The sequence below is a fragment of the Schistocerca piceifrons genome, chromosome 11, assembly GCF_021461385.2.
Source record: "Schistocerca piceifrons isolate TAMUIC-IGC-003096 chromosome 11, iqSchPice1.1, whole genome shotgun sequence".
Lineage (NCBI taxonomy): Eukaryota > Metazoa > Arthropoda > Insecta > Orthoptera > Acrididae > Schistocerca > Schistocerca piceifrons.
The window spans coordinates 70,595,413-70,614,535 of record NC_060148.1 but is presented as its reverse complement, the minus strand read 5'-3'; the positions used below and the strand labels follow the sequence as shown (position 1 = coordinate 70,614,535).

At 44.3% G+C, this 19,123-nt stretch overlaps 1 protein-coding gene across 1 annotated transcript in view; it reads right to left on the bottom strand.

Moving 5' to 3' along the window:
- Positions 1–18,923, bottom strand: part of LOC124719707 — a 43,683-nt gene extending 24,760 nt beyond the window's left edge. The window contains exons 1-3 of the mRNA XM_047244912.1: positions 17,565–18,923; positions 17,300–17,466; positions 9,051–9,178 (exon numbers count right to left, since the gene is read on the bottom strand). Of these exons, the coding sequence (XP_047100868.1) occupies positions 9,051–9,178; positions 17,300–17,466; positions 17,565–17,611 (342 nt within the window). The 5' untranslated portion in view covers positions 17,612–18,923. The remainder of the gene's footprint in view (positions 1–9,050; positions 9,179–17,299; positions 17,467–17,564) is intronic.
- Positions 18,924–19,123: the final 200 nt, after the last annotated feature.

The window sequence follows — 19,123 nt, the reverse complement described above, 5'->3', positions numbered from 1 at the left end:
CACCTGAAGAATACTCACTCTCATTGTAGGACTGGAAAGGGGGGGTCCTCTCTGATGGCCATTGCGATCGCTGGGTCTTACAACCCTCGACATCATTCTCTGAGGTTATGCCAAGATGTAGGTGTACGAAACACCTGTAGATACACCTGAAGACCTGCTTGCCAGGGTCCAAGCTGCCCGCCTCCTGGTACAACATTGTTGCTCACGGGCGACGCCTCCACGACGAGTGCGGCCGCTTCATGTTTAAAGATGATTAAAGATGTAGCTGTTGTCACACACATCGACTCAGTCTGTGTCTCGACAAGTTTCTACACAGTTGTCACTTCTGCCCAGCTGCTCAGAACAATAAAGTGTGACATGTCTTGGAAGACAGTAGCGTGATTGACTCGATTCCACTATCGCAGTAGCCGCCACGATACAGGAATGACCTGTGAGGATATGCTGACGTCACTCCGAAACTGTGATCACAGAGAGAGCGTCATGCAGTCAAAGGTCGTGAGATGGTGGTATGAATGTGCGAAATTTTCAAGAACACTGCCATCCTGAATTTGGAATCATTCAACTGTATGTCAGTCAGACACCTTAGGCAAGTGTACGGTGGTGGAGAGAAAAACGGATTTACTTGTGTTGCAGATATGTGCAAATATTATTTTCTTAATAAAATTTTTGTACTTATTTAGCTACTCCGAGATCATTTTTTACAGTTCTTTTGTCAGCTATGTTTATTTACCAGGTCACATCTACACTCTTTTTGGAGAACTGTCGAGATGATTTCCCAAGTTTCTGCAATGTGTCACACGAAACGTAACCGATCAGCAGCTACTTGTAGCCAGCATATTCCATTTCGTGCGTTTCTGTCACAGCACAATCCCACTCGTTTAATATGTGGAAGTTCTTCTTCTTACGAGAAATAAACCCGTTTGTGCTGCCTTGCGTCCACGCTTGGTAAGTAATGAGAGTAGTAGCAAGTTGAGAGAGGCATGTTCAAATGTGTACCAACACGCTGGGCACTGTCGCAATGCGCTATGTGTAAGTAATGTTAGTGGGGAGAGAAGAAGCGTGATGGACTGCGACTTGAATTGCTGATCAGCGCACGCTGCGTGGCTGAAGGGTTTTGTAAACAGCCCTGCGGAGGGCGACCCGAGTCTTTTTCTCCCTCTCCGACTGCCAGCCAGCCCCGATATCGGATTCAAGCGCTCGTGCGATATCCGTGACGACCATGGTGACTGCAGTCATGGCCACGCACGTTGGATAACAATGATGACGCCGCACTGTTGTCACTGTTTACCGACGACGGTGTGATGTCATTCATCATGGTCGCCTTGGCTGAGGATGAAAGCAAGTATACGTATTTTCTATACTGTTTTTGTTTATACACTACTGGCCATTAAAATTGCTACACCACGAAGATGACGTGCTACAGATGCGAAATTTAACCGACAGGAAGAAGATGCTGTGATATGCAAATGATTAGCTTTTCAGAGCATTCACACAATGTTGGCGCCGGTGGCGACACCTACAACGTGCTGACATGAGGAAAGTTTACAACCGATTTCTAATGCACAAAGAGCAGTTGACCGGCATTGCCTGGTGAAACGTTGTTATGATGCCTCGTGTAAGGAGGAGAAATGCGTACCATCACGTCTCCGACTTTGATAAAGGTCAGATTGTAGCCTATCGCGATTGCGGTTTATCGTATCGCGACATTGCTGCTCGCTTTGGTCGAGATCCAATGACTGTTAGCAGACTAGAAACGGTGGGTTCAGGAAGGTACTATGGAACGCCGTGCTGGATCCCAACGGCCTAATATGACTAGCAGTCGAGATGACAGGCATCTTATCCGCATGGCTGTAATGGATCGTGCAGCCATGTCCAGATGGAGACGTTTGCAAGACAACAATCATCTGTACGAACAGTTCGACGCTTGCAGCAGCATGGACTATCAGCTTGGAGACTGTGGCTGCGGTTACCCTTGACGCTGCATCACAGACAGGAGCGCCTGCTATGCTGTAGTCAACGACGAACCTGGGTGCACGAATGGCAAAACGTCATTTTTTCGGATGAATCCAGGTTCTGTTTACGGCATCATGATGGTCGCATCCATGTTTGGCGACGTCGCGGTGAACGCACATTGGAAGCGCGTATTCGTCATCGCCATACTGGCGTATCACCCGGCGTGATGGTATGGGGTGCCATTGGTTACACGTCTCGATCACCTCTTGTTCGCAATGACGGCACATTGAATAGTGGACGTTACATTCAGATGTCTTACGACCCGTGGCTCTACCTTCATTCGATCCCTGCGAAATCCTACATTTCAGCAGGACAATTCCTGACCGCATGTTGCAGGTCCTGTACGGGCCTTTCTGGATACAGAAAATGTTCGACTGCTGCCCTGGCCAGCACATTCTCCAGATCTCTCACCAATTGAAAACGTCTGGTCAATGGTGGCCAAGCAACCGTCTCGTCACAATACGCCAGTCACTACTCTTGATGAACTGTGGTATCGTGTTGAGGCTGCATGGGCAGCTGTACCTGTACACGCCATCAAAGCTCTGTTTGACTCAATGCCCAGAACGTATGAAGGCCGTTATTACGGCCAGAGGTGGTTGTTCTGGGTACTGATTTCTCAGGATCTACGCACCGAAATTCCATGAAAATGTAATCACTGTCAGTTCTAGAATAATATATTTGTCCAATGAATACCCGTTTATCATCTGCATTTCTTCTTGGTGTAGCAATTTTAATGGCTAGTAGTGTAAGTGATTCTTATGGGTTCTACTTCTTCCTTTCCAGGTGTGAGCAGGCGTTACTCGCTGTGTGATCTGAGCCCAGCAGCTGATAATGATGATGACGATGATGATGATCTCTGGGGAACGACTTAGATTGTTCAGAGGCAGATATCGCTTGTTCTACAGTATTAAATTTTTTGTTTGTTATTTTTGAGATGCTCTAGTTTGTAGATGTTCTCAATGCGAATATCGGTGTTTTGACACGACCACCAGCTACTAGTTCTTTTGCACCTATGTTTTCGTATGGGTTTGTCCATATTCTTTCAGACACATTCCCCTACTGACGTCATACACCTCCTCTAGTACCCATGCTGGATATGCCCTTAATGACAAACATGCCCACTGATGATGAGTTGCCGGAAGTGTATTCCAGTAATGAACATAACAACAATTTCACTTGTAAGTACTCAGAATTTATTATTATTATTATACGAATACGGATTTTTATTTCTCCTTCCTTAGATACTTATCAACTGCGTCTCTTTCTCCTTCTTGTGTGCAGAGTTATTAGGATTTCGACGTGTCGTTGAGGGGAAGAGCATTGACCAAGTTAGGGGGAGAGCTGTCGTGACGTCATGGGGTGAGTCGATACCAGAGTGGTCATACTGAGTCACTTTTCTGAGGTGCAGGAAAGGGGGTCCTGTAAGACACTCAGCTGTATACCCTGCCTTGATTTATGTTCATAAGATTTTGATCAACTTATTGTGGGGTCCAGTTGCATCTCTCTTCAAAAGTATATACTGCTAACAAAAAGCATGCCCTAATGCCCAGAATCATGACGAGAGGAATTTAAATTGATTTCCATGGTTGCTTCTCGCTAGCGATAGAAATTACCCTAAAAATACAGGGCATACAGATACACAACAAACACCAGATATCCACTGACGATCTAATTTCTCGTATATGGCCGGATGTTGGAAAGCCATAAGGAGAAGACGAACATTAACACACTGTGTGGCCCATCGACAAAGAAGTCAAGCGTAAATTAGGTGGTCCCCTCTTCTTGTCCATATTAGCTGAGAAACATCCAAAAAGTGTAGGCCTGCTGCTAATCTCTGAAGGCGATAAGCAACACAACGTTTGGATCAAATGCATGTCCCACCTACGTTCCTCTGAAATGAAAACAAAAAAGGTGCAAGACATTTTTGCTGTGGATGTCTCGTATACCAAGAGCATGTATCTTGAAAGACCTAATTGACTGCTAGAGCCAGGAAACAATATGTGTGGAAATGCTTATCAAGGATAAACGGTTCTAGAAGTTTAAGAATGCCTCTCACCAACACTTCTGTCCCTTCGTCGTTTACGTCGATTTAGAGCGCCTCCTAGCTCCTGTGGTACAGTGTGAACGTGGTGCCTCTGCCTCCCATATCACTGTCACAAAATGATGCATACGATATGTGGCTACCCATCAAGTTCTGTGCACTAAAATTAAAATCTTATGTCAAGGGAATAGTGCGAGATGGCTGCTCACTGAGCTTGAAAGTCTTGTCCGGGATGTTTATAACATTTATAGTGAAAACGTCCTCATGACCAACGTGAAGGAGAATGATGCACTGTGCAAGCAGGCAGCTGATCGTTATATCTGGGGACTGTGACTGGACAGAGGTGAGGAAGCTCCCTGTAGAGACTGTTGCCACGTAACGGGGAAGTCCCAGAGTGCAGCTGACAACCCATGTAACTTTAAGTACTAACTGCCACAGCACACAGCCATCTTTTCCACAATTTAAGTGAGGATGATGCCCACTTTATAGTTCAGCACTTTGACGAGTCTGGGTAGTAGGATGATAAGATCAGTGTCATTGCTGACACCGTTGACAGATACATGCCGCTTCACAGAGGATCACACCACTTCCTGGATTCACAACGCTTCATGCTCACGTCTCTTTAGAAATTTGCTGAACCAACGCGTCCTGAAGATATTCTTAGCAAAGGGAGCCACTTATCTCGATGATGTAGAGTTTCAAGAGTTTCAACTTGTGACGGAGAAGGGGTCTTTCCATAGGAATATCTGGATTCTCTAGTAAACTAAGAGGCATTTCCATAATGAATGGAAAGAACAGGCACTTGGTGAATGAACAGCAGGACTTCGGCATCTCTGATTTATCACAACATGTAAAATGGTGAACACGAATGTACATCTGACCGACAACATCGAGAAGTTCTGTAGCATACGGCTGAGATTTCGTGGGATGCCATGTTAAGAAAGACACAAGCCGGCAGCGAATTCTTGACCAACGTTGACATGCTTGTCTTCCTGGAACATGCGATTCACGAGTTACTTTGCCAACGTGTGCGCAGGTATGCCAAGGCAAATAACCTGCAAATAATCGAGGGGGAGTACACGTTGTCTGACGATTTCAGTATCATCCTTTACCTGGATGTAAACTGTCTCTACAGGCAAACCATGCAACAACGTATACCATTTGGAGGGTTCTGATGGATGTCCAAAGGGGAAATCACCATACTGAGGAAAGAGATCAAATATGTGGCTGCTGATGCTGTTGAGGGATATGTCCTAGAGGTAGAGCTGGACTATCCCACAAGTCTGCATGACAAACATGGTGATTTGCACAGCCTGAAAGACTTTCACGTTCAGGGACTTCAACAGGTGCCTCCTCTAGGGCATTGGCGCTGCACCACAAATGCTTATCAGGAGACCTTTCGACTGAGGGTATATACTGAGGTATATACTGCAATTCCAGCTGGAAGCAGGGGTGTCCTACCACGATCACAAGTGGTTCACTGGGGGGCATAGGTGTGGAAATCTGCTGCACTCAGACTATTTACTGATGCCTCTGGGTGGGTTTATTTGTTAGTAAAAAGGTAAAAGAGTGTTCCACTTGACTGGGTGTGTGTGGAATAGTTTGATGAACTGTTTGTCACAGTTCTGACTGCATGTTTGAGATTATGAATGTTTCATTGCACACTGCGTGCGTCCACGTGTGTGTGTGTGTGTGTGTGTGTGTGTGTGTGTGAGAGAGAGAGAGAGAGAGAGAGAGAGAGAGAGAGACAGAGTATATATTTCGTGTGGAACATGTACAATATGCATCCGTGTAAAGAAAGTATTTTATATGTTTATGGTTCGTGTGTGTGTGTGTGTGTGTGTGTGTGTGTGTGTGTGTGTGTGTATGTGTGTGTGTGTGTGTGTGTATTGTTTTTGAGCTGCCATTGCTTTTGCTGTTCTAAGTATGTACACACTGAAAACTTCTCTCTCTCTCTCTGAGTTACTAATAAGTGTTTAATAGACGTTGGAAATGAAAAAATTACCTTATTCACAAAAGAATGTGTATATTGTAATGAATCAAATACGAAATAACAAAACTGTTACGTATATAACAAATACGAGAAAAAATGGAAATTAAAAAGCTTTCAGTTGTTTTCACAATACAGTTGTTCTTCTTTTTCATATTTTTTGAATGAAATACCTCCTTTATCAGTTTTATATTGATGGCAGGAGCCAGAGAAAAAAGAAATCCTTTTCGAATACAATATTTTTTAAATTTACATACATACATACATGGCCGACCGGTTCTAGGCGGGATCGCGATTTATCGCCTCCAAGTCGTATTTGCGTAAGTGGAGCTTTGCGGATGTGCGCCAGGAATACTGCACGCGTTTACGTGTGTGTGTGTGTGTGTGTGTGTGTGTGTGTGTGTGGGACGTGCATCACGTCCTCGCTGTGACAGCGTGCGGTTAGCGGTCAGCGTGCAGCCAACATCCCGTTTGTGGTCTGAGCCGCTTCGCGCTTCCGCCAGCCCGGCTGTGGGCGTCACAACAATACAGGGCGAGGTGGGCCAGCGAGCGACACGGGCCGAGTCCACACAGTAGGGGGCCCGGCGTACGGCCCGACCCAAAAGCACTGTAGTGGTGACACGTGGCTGCAGTCGACTCTTACCGATACGTTGATAAGCAGCATAGAAAACGAAAAATAAAATTCAGAATTTCCCTCGTTGTCCAGGAGCAGTGAATTGGAAGGTGGTGCACACTTTTGAATCGGCACCTTCCAATACGTTGAATCCGTCGTCCTTGCCATGGCGCCACTGCGCTTTCTGCCATCTAGACCTAATCTATGCCGGCCGGTGTGGCCGAGCGGTTCTAAACGCTTCAGCCTGGAACCGCGCGACTGCTACGGTCGCAGGTTCGAATCCTGCCTCTGACATGGATGTGTGTGATGTCCTTACGTCAGTTAGGTTTAAGTAGTTCTAAGTTCTAGGGGACTGATGACCTGATAAGTCCCATAGTGCTCAGAGACATTTGAACTATTCTGACCATACATACATACATATTTGTACACAGTATTATGTGAGAGCCCAGCTACCAGGGGCACAGGGTCAAAATCGTCAGCTGCGTCGTTACCTGGGCCACAGCACGCTTTGCCGTACTACTCTGCAGGGCTGTAGTGAAGAACCACGAGAGGAATTATCTCGAATACGAATACCTCGAGACTGCTGCAGCTGTCTGAAGACTCAAGTTTCATTCAGAGAGCAAAGTGTGTCTTTAAATCGAAACTATCTGTACAACATTGGTTTCACGGAATAACTTTTAGCAATTACACTTTTCCTAAGCAGGTGCAGTGTATGATCAACGAAGCGTAGCTGCACCGCAAATGTAATAAAGAAGTCGTCCTTTAAACATTCTCGCAAGCTGTGAGGTACTAACTCTACAAAATATTGGATGCGTATCAGGTAAATTGCCTTTGCTGCAGTGAAATGCTTGGGTGATGGTAACGAAAACAAGATGCAATGATAGGACATAATACGATGTCAGCAGAAACCATTCTTAAATACGGAACCCGCTACTGTCAATCGTTGAAATTACCATCCAGCAAACATCCGTAATATTTATAGGAAAATCATTTAATCTACCCAGAACCTTTTCAGTTCACTAAAACAGGTATCGCGTAATTCTCTTCTCAAAGGATCCAAAATGAGGCTCACACGATACTTTAGGGACTGGCACGTTGCTACATACGCCACAAAAAGTTACACAAAGACACAGATCATACTGCGTCTTTTTGCTTTCCATGTATACTACTGTCAGAATCCAAATAGTCATAATGCACAGTGGCCATTCTATGTGTTAAGGTTGGGTTGTTTGGGGAAGGAGACCAGACAGCGAGGTCATCGGTCTCATCGGATTAGGAAAGGATGGGGAAGGAAGTCGGCCGTGCCCTAAATCAGAATGGCCGGACACGGGATTGAACCGTCGTCCTCCTGAATGCGAGTCCAGTGTATGTGTTAAGAGCACATAGCTTTTACTCTCGGTAGTGGGAAAATCACTGGTGGTGGTGTTCATAAATCATAGACAGAGAATTCAGACTCGATAATGGTTCGAGTTAGGCCACGAGACACGTGCAGAAATGCTAACGACTGAGATGAATGCTCTCAGAAAGCAGCATCCGGTTTCCCGTTAGTCTGGCACAGATTTTCATTGGCCTTGACGCTTGTGACTGTAGTAGCACAGTGCCTTTAACAAAGCCACTCTCAGACGCAACACGCTCCAACTGGTGGACCTCAACTGCAGGTTTTCGTTATTGACGCGCGTCCTCTGTGGCTGCGGCGGCTGGGGCATTGCCGTGTCACACGGACAGTGGTGGCTGGCAGTGGTGAGCACAGGGGGCCGCCAATGGCGTCGCGCCACAAGTGTCAGCTGCGCTATCGTCTTGTCATGGAGTCGTGGGAAATGGTCACGTGAATGTTAAGGTGGGAAGAGTTTGAGCAGTTGTCTCGAAATGTATGAATTATGTGGTACGTATACAGGTTAATAAGGAGATTTGAAGTTGACGAACCTCCATGTTGAGAGAAGTAAGTTTATAGGCCTTCAATATGGAGTAGAGATTCTTAGGAAGAGAAGATGCTGATGGAGACTTGAATTGCCACACTGAGACTCTAGACCACTCCCCACTGAATATGAAGCTAACATCCTTCACCTTGTAAAGCAGCATGCAAAGTTATCTGAATCTGTTAAAGAAGTAGCTAGCAAATACGAGAAAAGAAAGATACAGACGATTTTCTTCGATCTCTAACCATTCCGAACTTAGCCTCCCTGTATCATAGCCCCAAAAGGCTCACAGAAGTAGAGGTTGGTTCAGAATTCTTCCAGATGGTTAGTATTAGAACTGGAGAGCCAAAGATAGCTACAGGATGAAAAAGGTATACTGGGAAACACTCCCCAAGAACTGACCAGGTGGTGTGTGTCATTTTCTCACACCCTGTACGTATAATACAGTTTATAAGAGGAGGAAAAAACTCCACTTACCATTCGTTCGAATGCGAGGGGAACCAACAGCTGCGAGGCGTGCGTGGCACCGAGTGAGAGCAGCTGCGCCAAGTCCCGCCAGTAGCTGGAGAGTCGCTCCCGGAAAACAGCCGCCTGGACCTGCAGTCCTGCACAAGACGGGAGACGACGGACTGGTGAACAAGCCAGTGGATCAGACTTCTGTAGGAAGCACAGCTTTCACTTTCTGCCCCCACAAAGCGTATGCAGGTAGCATTTACCTTTTGAAACTAGATCAATATACAATGTCAGTAATCGTATGAGTTATAGCACGGACACCTTGACCGGACGTTACAAAGCTCATATTCCAGCGACAAATTTAAAGAGCACATCAAGCAAAGAGAGAGTACCATCACCTAACGTAGATCCAGTAATAAAAATTAACCTAAGGGTAGAAGTATCAAAATACCTGAAGAAGTGGAAATATACAACTATTTCAAAAATCACCCATACGGGTTGCCCAACAATAAGACAGATTTAAGAAATAAGAGATCTTGAGATAAATTCCAGTGAGTTTTACGTGCTAATAATAGAAAGTAACATAAATGAGAATGCATAGTTTGGCTATTTGACTTTGACTTACTGACAAGCATAGGACGTAACGATTTGCACAGAATCGTGTCTATGCTGGTTTTATAATATGAGTAGTCTTTACTATGTTTCCCGTGAGTTGTATGATATGTATGGAAATGAGGAAGAATTATGTCCACTCATAAACGTTTTTATATTTAGGATGTATTTATTTTAACATAAGTAATATATTTTAGTAATTCAGTAAAAAATTGAATAAGGTGTTTTGCAAGTGTAGCTGAAAAAGCCATTCACGGCCTAAACTTTCTAAGGAGCATGGAAATGTATGACTACATTTGTACTGCTACAGTACCTTACATATTAACAGTACATTTTACAATTACATGATGATACACATAATGTTCTGTAATATGTGACATGTATCCCATCACATGTTTTTATCTCTTTTTTTGTACTCCTTTTTCTTTTTATTTGTCCACCGGATCAATTCATGTACGAATGTTGTTGTGAATGCGATTTATACCTTTGTGATGTTACTGTGGTACAAAGAATACACATGTAAAATTATATATATATGATTATTACTGCCATATTTTTATGAGCAGCCAAGCTACTGTAAGCCTTTGACGATGGATACCATATGTACTATTACGCACTATCACAATAAAGAAATGTCTTATGTTTTTTCTTTACGCGAAATGCTTGTATCGTAAACAGAATGCCAAATTTTGTTAACAAATGTAAACACGATATTAAGATACTCTGGTATAAAACCTTTATTGTGGGATGTACAATCACTGCTAAGGGCAAAGAAGAAACGACTTGTGAATATGTTCCCCACCAACCGCCTCAGTTGTCATATGAACAACATGAACAGTGGTTAGAGGGGATTCATGTTAGTGATGTTAACATCAGTAACAATAAATTTACCTGATGCCATTGCTATGATCCTTACGCTCATGTAAAGTTGATGTACTCTCGGAGTTAGGAGACTCAACATACAGAGACAACAGTGAGATATACACACGTCAGAAGATTTGTAAATTTTGACACCTCCACTATTTTTATGCCTGTGCCAGATTTTTGGCATTTCGTTCTTATGCGAGCCTATTTTCAGTACAAAAAAGACATTGCTACAGATGGAGAATGATGTGTGGACACGATGTTTGTTCTGTTCCTAATGCTATTGGAATTACTCAGCGCAAATCGCAAAAGAGAAAGTCCAAAGAACGTGCATCTTAATAACGAATCATCGGCATGAGGGACTTGAGAGCATCGTACCGACACATTACACTGGCATCTGGCTGTAGGGCAACGACTGCAGAATGTATAGCCACGGGTTGGGAGAAGTTCACCAGCCATCACAGACAGACCGATGTAGCCTGGGTTGAGATCTGTGGCTACCACTGACACCACACCACAAGCAGCATAGTGTAGGGCGCTCTGTGGTGTTCAGCGGCGGGAGTCGCTTCTGCCTGTGGCGGTCAGGTCGACGCTGCTCTGTCCTCAGGTGGCCTCGTGAGACGTCACGGGAAGCAGCGGTCGTCGAGATGCCTACCTCTCCAGCCCACAGAAACAAACAGGGGTCAGGAAGACTCGCGATCATATGATGTGGAAGGCATATGGAAGAGTTCTTAGGAATTTCGAAAATTTGGAAGCCAAATTATTATTCAAACTGGTTCTCCAGATAAACAATCAGTATCTCTCGAAAATATCATTCACATAGTTCTGTATGTTCAAGGACAGACAAGTGCGAGGACATCCGCACAATTACCTAAAGCGCTCTCACACTCAAGTTGCTGACAAGAATATGTGTATAAGAGGAAAAAGTAGATTGAGGAAGTGCTAGATGACGATCAATTTCGTTTTAGGAAAGATAAAGGCATCAGCGAAGGACTTCTCAGTTGGCGATTGATGATTAAAGCGAGACTTAAGGAAAATCTTGGCATGTCCGTAGGATTTGTAGTTAGATAAAAATCGTACGATAATTTAAAATGTTGCAGGATTTCCGAAACTCTAAGGAAAATGGGTGTAACCTCTAGGGAAAGAAGGGTTACGTGCAATTTGTACATCAAACAAGAGGATAAAGTAGGAAGACCAATAACAAACAGACTAGGTTAAGAAAGGTAAAAGACATACATCTAATCGCCCCTACGATTCAATCTGTACATCGAAGAAGCAATGACGGAATTAAAAATGGGGTTCAGAAATGAAATTAAAATTCATGTTGAAAGGTTATCAGTGACAGGAATAGCTGAGGTCATTGCTGTTCTCAATGGAAGTCAGAGGTAACAGTAGGAGATGTTGAGTAGAATGAACAATCTAATGGGTAGACTCTATGAATTAAGACTAAACCAAACAAAGATTAAATTAATGATGTCTAGCAGAAATCAGATCAGTGTTCAACTTGTAGAACTGTAGACGAGGATCAAGACGAACTGAAAGAATTCTGCTACCTTGAGGACATAGTAGCCGGTTCAAGTGGCCGTGCGGTTCTAGGCGGTGCAGTCTGGAACTGCGAGACAGCTACGGTCGCAGGTTCGAATCCTGCCTCGGGCATGGATGTGTGTGATGTCCTTAGGTTAGTTAGGTTTAACTAGTTCTAAGTTCTAGGGGACTAATGACCTCAGAAGTTGAGTCCCATAGTGCTCAGAGCCATTTTAACCGAGGACAAACTAACTCATAATGGAAAAATGAAAGAGAACATGAAGAGTAGAGAAGAACATTCAAAGAGGATGTTCACGGCCAAACGAAGTCAACTAACATCAACTGTCAGTTTTGTAACAACGAAATCAAAGAATCATTGATAAAATTATTTAATAGGATAGATAAAAGAATCGACTCACGAAGCAGCGGCAGAACACACATAGAAACTGTTGTGATTGGCAAGCTTTCGGAACCAGTGGCTCTTTCTGCAGGTAAAAGGGTTGAAACGGAAGGAAGAAGGGTTAAGGAAAAGGACTGGACAGGTCTAGGAAAAGGGGGAAAAAGGGTAGATTTTCGGAAAGTCACCCAGAACCGCGGGTCAGAGGAGACTTACCGTACAAGATGAGAAGGAATGTTGGGGACCGCATCCAGGGAGCTAAAAGGTGGAAGATAGGTTAATATACAAGACAGAGGTTACTGCTAAAACATTGATCTCGAGTTAACAAGAGTGTGTCCTCCTATAATAGCCCTGTAACTGGCAAAACATATTCTATCAAAGGGAGAGCCAGCTGCGAAAAGATACAAGTCATATTCCAGCTACTACGTAAACACTGTTTAGCCTTCTACATAGGCATGACTACCATCACATTATCAATTAGGATGAATGGGCATAGGCTGAGGGTATATACTGGTAACTCACAATATCCTGTTGCAGAGCACGGTCTACGACGTGACATTCGTGACACCAGCGCCTGTTTCACCACCTGGATTCCTCCCCCAGGCACCAGTATCTCAGGACTCCGTAGGTGAAAACTAACTCTACAACGTGTGCTTGGTTCTCGCCACCCAGCTTTTTATCACTGTAACTACTCTTTGCTTCACTCCGTTTCAGTTTGCTGCATCTTTCATTGTCATTCCCATCTATTTTTCACCGCCCCATCCCACCTCTGTTATGTACAATGTGCTTACCTTCTCACTCTTAATAACTTGTGATCAGTGATTTAGCAGTAATCTCTGTCGTGCATATCACCTTGTCTTAAGCTCTTAGGTTTTCAAATCTCGTCCGATGCAGTCCTCAACAATTAGTCTTCCCTCCTCATCTCGTACAGTAAGTTTCCCCTGACCCACAGTTCTGGGTGACTTTCCCAAAATCTACCCCTTAAGTTTTGAGCACAGTATTCTGTGAAAGTGAAACATGGACAGTGGGAAAACCGGGACGGAAGAGAATCGAAGCGTTTGAGATGTGGTGCTAGAGAAGAATTTCGAAAATTAGATGGACTGATAAAAGAAAAAATGATTAGGTTCTCAGGAGTATCGGTGAAGAATGGAACATACCAAACGCTTTGGTAGGAAGATGGGACAGTATTTTGTTCTTGGTCATGCAACCTTATTGTTTCCTCTTGGTTCTTGTACGTATTACCCGTCTTTTTTTGCAACTTACTCTTATTTTTCTCAATATTCCGAACATTTTGCAGAATTTTACATTTCCGGATGCTTTTCCTTTCAGGGCCTATGAATGTGTCCATTTTATCTTCCAAGTTTTGCTTCCCGCATCAGTTACAATGTCAGACTTGCCGCCCTCTTGTGCTATTAGCCTTCTGACAGTCAAAATGATCGTCATCTATCATATCCTCTATTATCTTTTCCATTCCTCTGTATATATTATTCCTGTCGACAAATTCCATACATGAGGTGTTATGCTCATTGTGCGGTAGGCCTCGCAACTATCTGCTTATATCTTCAGGGTTGTATCTAATGCTATAGCGCCATTCTCGTATATTCTAGACGCCAACTTCAATAATTCTTGGTTGACACTTTCGCCAATGATTTGCTGATCAATTGCTGTGTTTTTTTCTGTTTCCCAAGGTTTCTTTTCCGTTAGCTCCTTATATCTATCTTTGTTTGTCCAATTCCTACGATGCCCTTTTCATAGGTGTCCATTTCTGTTCAAATGAACTGCCTGTGTGGTATTCATCAACGTAATATCTACAGACCAAGAGAAATTCAAATGAAGTTCGTGATTGCTTTGCACTTTAGTGTCCCACTCCTTTCCGCGTTTTGTTCTTCCAGACCATTCTCTTAAACTTCAATCCACCCTTGATCGCAATTCAACTGACATCTGAGCTTATGTCTGGGCCTAGGTGTGCCACACAATCGAAGAGCAGGATTTACAAAACGATACATTTCGACTTCTAGACATAGATAATCGGACAATTCTTCCCATAAATACAGATGTGCGAGTATTAAGAAGAGTCTCGCCAGGACGTAACCTCAGATGGAAGTTTCCTGTGCCTCGATCCTTTTCGAAGCATACCTCCCGTGGGGAAGCGAGAGTTTTCTGTAGCTACCGACGGTTGCGAGTTAAAACAAAGAGCGACAGAAGGAGAGAGAAAGCGACTCCCCTCTCTTCCACTCCGCTCCAAGGCCAAACGTCGTGTGCAATCATGACTGTTTGTACTGAAGCCATAATGTTATGTAATTGCAGTACGTGAAGTTTTGATATTTTTATCATGTAATTTGTTAAAAGAAAGGCGAACAAACATGTAAAAGTAATGCATCCACAGTTTGAAACAGTTACACTGTTTTACATTTAAGTCAACTTAAGGATGCAGAGCTACAATTTTTGTAGTATGTGTATTCTGATATAAAGCATAACGTGCTACAGTTGCAAAATTGTACATCAGCAGTTGATTTGATCACTGGGATGTGTATCAACAGTTGTGCATGTCCCATCAACAAAAACGTGTGTTCTTATGTGTCTCCACTGTTGTTGTTGTTGTTATTAGCAGAAGTAGTATAATTGTCACTATCGTGTGCTGCCCGTGTACTTCGCATGCCGTAATGTTGACTCATTGAGATGTCAGGTTATATATAAGAGAGTGCACGAATGCCTTAATTTTATCAGGTGGAATAAACGCATGAAGAAGTAAATAAATGTACACGATGTGCCAAATTCCGCCACTTTTTATAACGCACATTACACTATTTCTAAGGACACGGGCTCTGTCGTTTCTTGCGACTCTTAGTGTCTGTTCTGCTGAGGTTGGCATCGTGTAGTGGATCCCCGTACGCTCTGTAGCGTATGGCATTAAAGGTCTAAAAATTTCGTAAAAGTTGCTGTACGTTCCTGCATTGTCACTTTTATCGCAACGACAATGAACGGGAGTCTTAAAACGTCACGTGTCTCAGATCTGTGCTGAAGTTTAGTGAGCGAGCAGTCTAGATCGCATCACATCGCATAGTGATTTTTTAATCCGGACCTGTGCGCTACCTTCATGCTGAGTACCCTGGGGACGCTCCCAAGACAGCAGCCGTGTTCACAGACCGCGTGGACACGCTCCTGGCTGGAAGACCGAACACTCAGCCGTCCTGCCGCATCCCGACATGCCCGCTAAGCCATCCGGTCTCAGCCTCACAGCAAATGTCTGCGACCAGCGTGTGGACAGCGGCGGTCTCAACGTCCCTGCGGTCTGGCGGCTCTACGGGACCTGTTGAGTGACGTCAGCTGAACACGACACAACTGGAGAGACTCGTGGACTCTCTTTGTCGGCCAACTCAGGCCCTTGTCAGGGCTAGAGGCGGTGTGCTCTACTCCTGTGTCAGCATGATGTCTCCTTATCTGACATCGAATGAAATCTGTTCTCAACCTTCACGTTTATTACTTGTAACCTTCCACATAAACATAACTAACTCGACCTTGTTTTGTAAGGAGAAAAACGTACACTTGCGAGATCTCAACCCTAGATACCAAACACCCGCCCTCTCTTAAAATAAATGGCCATACTTATGATAATAGTCATTTTAGACGTCTTGAGTGCAGGTTGCCTGCCACTGGCTCCGCCGCACTGCAGCTGCCTGATGCACGAGTGCAGAGTACTGTGCAGCGGGGTGACGTCCAGAGCCCTCAGACCCTCTTCACGTCGAAGACGTGGGAAGACGAGTGTGGAGCCGGTCACTTCTGCCCCATGTGTTTCACACACACACACACACACACACACACACACACACGGATCTCTGTTACGGACAGAGGCAAGGTGAAATCTGACAATATTACCTCTTCAAAGCAAGCTTGTTTTATATAAAACACACACACGCACACACACACACACACACACACACACACACACACACACACACAGATCTCTGTTACGGACAGAGGCAAAGTAAAATCTGACAATATTACCTCTTCAAAGCAAGCTTCCTAAACAATCAGTTCGTGATTTTACGTCTCTGTCGCATTGTGCCAATGAAGTTGTTTGACGAAAATGATAGTGGTGAAGGGGTATCGTCATCATTGTCACCACCATCCTCTCATAAAGAATAGTCTAACGTCAATCAACTATTCTTCTCTCCATTTAACGGGTCTTCTTTATGACTGCCGCAACTGATCGCAAGGTACAAATAGTAGCACAAAGAAACGCTCATAGAGTTTCTTTTGCCTCGTGTAAGAGTTAGTCGAATAGCCACATATAACAACGCTTACGGGTCACAACTGTCGCGAGCTTTGACGTTTAAACGTGGCAATTTGACCGTCACTGTATACTGCTCCTGCAGGTGCCACACTGTCGCTTGTCGGTTCACCGGCACTATAAACGCGAACCTCTTACTCACCGTACCGTACAGTAGTTCGAGCTCCGACTATGGGCGAACGCAGCGGAGCGTGCCAGAAACAAGTGGTACACGAGCGTTGAAAAACTATGTGTTCAGAAAGTCTAACTGCGTACAGTCATAATCGTGGCACAAATCTCCGCGCGACATAGACAGCTGGGGCTCACACCTTGCAAGTGTGCGTTTTGTATGTGAGACCAGGTTGGTCATCTTCTCTTGTTAGATGCAGTCGGTTGTCATTAGATAACTGTTTCTTTTCTTCAGAGTGACTATTATTTAGTTCTTATGTTTTTATTTCTATGCACTATAATTAGGACAGAATTTTCAAATGTGGTGCAGCTCCTTCACCATGTGTTGATTAACTTCGACGAGAGTTTTTATAGAAAACCTAAATGTGCACATTACGCTTTATTTAACAATAACGAACTTGCAAATAATATACTCACCAGGTTTATTCCTCCACTTAAACTGATTATGACGCTCCCACTCACATCTCACCCTGCTGGCCGTGGCTCTTGTGATGCGTCGAACAGCATGCGCTGACTGGGACAGGATATGATGCCTCAGATCATCCGCTTGCAGCGCTGTCACGTTCCATTCCATGTTGTTCAACCTTTCAAAATAAAATGGAGTCAGCTTATGTGACAGATCATATTCTGAAACTTGACTGTATTTTGTAGACTAGAATAGTGAAAACTAAACTGAACTTGCCCTTCTCCAGCTTTTACGTTTCCCATTGATGGAGGTCGCCAGCCCATTAGAGACGAATCGAGGTGTCAGACAGGAATTGTTGCGTACATCACGGCTGGTATGCGAGTCTGCTAACATATTCTGGCGAACTGATCATTTCTGATGAAATACAAGAATTCACATACAAACAATTAGCCAGAACTATGATGGACAAGCACAGCAGACCGCCTTCAAAGGCATGGAGTGGGCGCTCCCCCACAACATGGCTCACCGTCTGCTCCTCGGCGCCATAGTCACGAGCAGCACTTCCACTATAATACCACGATTTCAAGACGTTGCCATGTCTCTCTCGTGCCATTTGGATGAGGTTGAATCTTGGTCTTTCGTGACAAGAAAGACCATACTGCGCTACCTTACTCAATTGGACTGAATACTTATTGCACCCTGTCTTAGGAATTAGTACCTTGGCATCCTTGATTGTGAGATTAGCAGGGACAAAATTTGACAGAACATGCAACCCCTAAGTGGGAGCTGTTGTAGCAATGTCATTAAGAGTCAACATGGCTCCTTACGTCTTAACTGTGTGAGTGCCATTCTCCCACGCTTTAGCACAATATGCGACAGCTCAATAACCAAGACAAATTGCAGCGTTGTTTTGTTTGTTTACATTTCCTCCCCAGTTTTTTTTGCAAGAATGTAGTGCAGTTGATTTAGGATAGAACCAAACGACTTTCACAGGTCCGCGCAGTGCTGCATAAATGACAGTGACGGGAAGAGGGAGACACCAAGGTAATTAAGGAAGTAGCTGCAGGAAATTTTGGTCCTATCCAGGGGCACATATGACTGCCTGTGTGCCTCTGTATCATGGAGGTAGAACTCTGTGGGCTCACTTCCGCTTGTGTTTTGCTGGAGTCTCTATCTGTAAAAGTACTCCCTCAGTTTGGTGTCAACTCGGAGGCTCGTCGACACAGTCAGTAAGTATCCAGTTTCACTCGATGAATGTGGTCACTAGGCGACCACTACGAACAACAATAAAAAACTATCTGGGACCTTGGAGTGCGAAGAAATTGCCTAAGGGGACACGTGAAACGGAATCTGGATCAGTGGAGTGGGCTTGTGTTCACCGGCGAGCACAGGTTTCGAACGTCGACTGGGGATCGTCGTGCAAGGCTGTGTAGGTGACCAGGCACCGGTGCAGGTCTCTATGCATGGGTTCTGCTGCGGGGCGGGACTGTCGTATTTTGGGCTGCCATTATGGTAATATGAACAGTAGCAGGAAACAGTATAACGGGAGTCGGATTCTTTAGGAAGGTAGAGCAGAGAGTGTGTTACAGTGAACAGTTCAGTGATACAGTTAAGCTTATCACAATCGACAGCAAACCAATACCCACAACGATAGTTCAGATAGTACATGCCGACGTCGGAAGCTTAAGATGACAGAAAAGTATATGAAGGTACTGAAAGGGTAATACAGTACGTAAAGGGAGATGAAACTCCATTACTCGTGGGAGACTGGAATGCAGTTGTAGGAGAAAACGTGGAAGAAATGGTTACTGTAGAATATGGGGTTGGGATAGGGA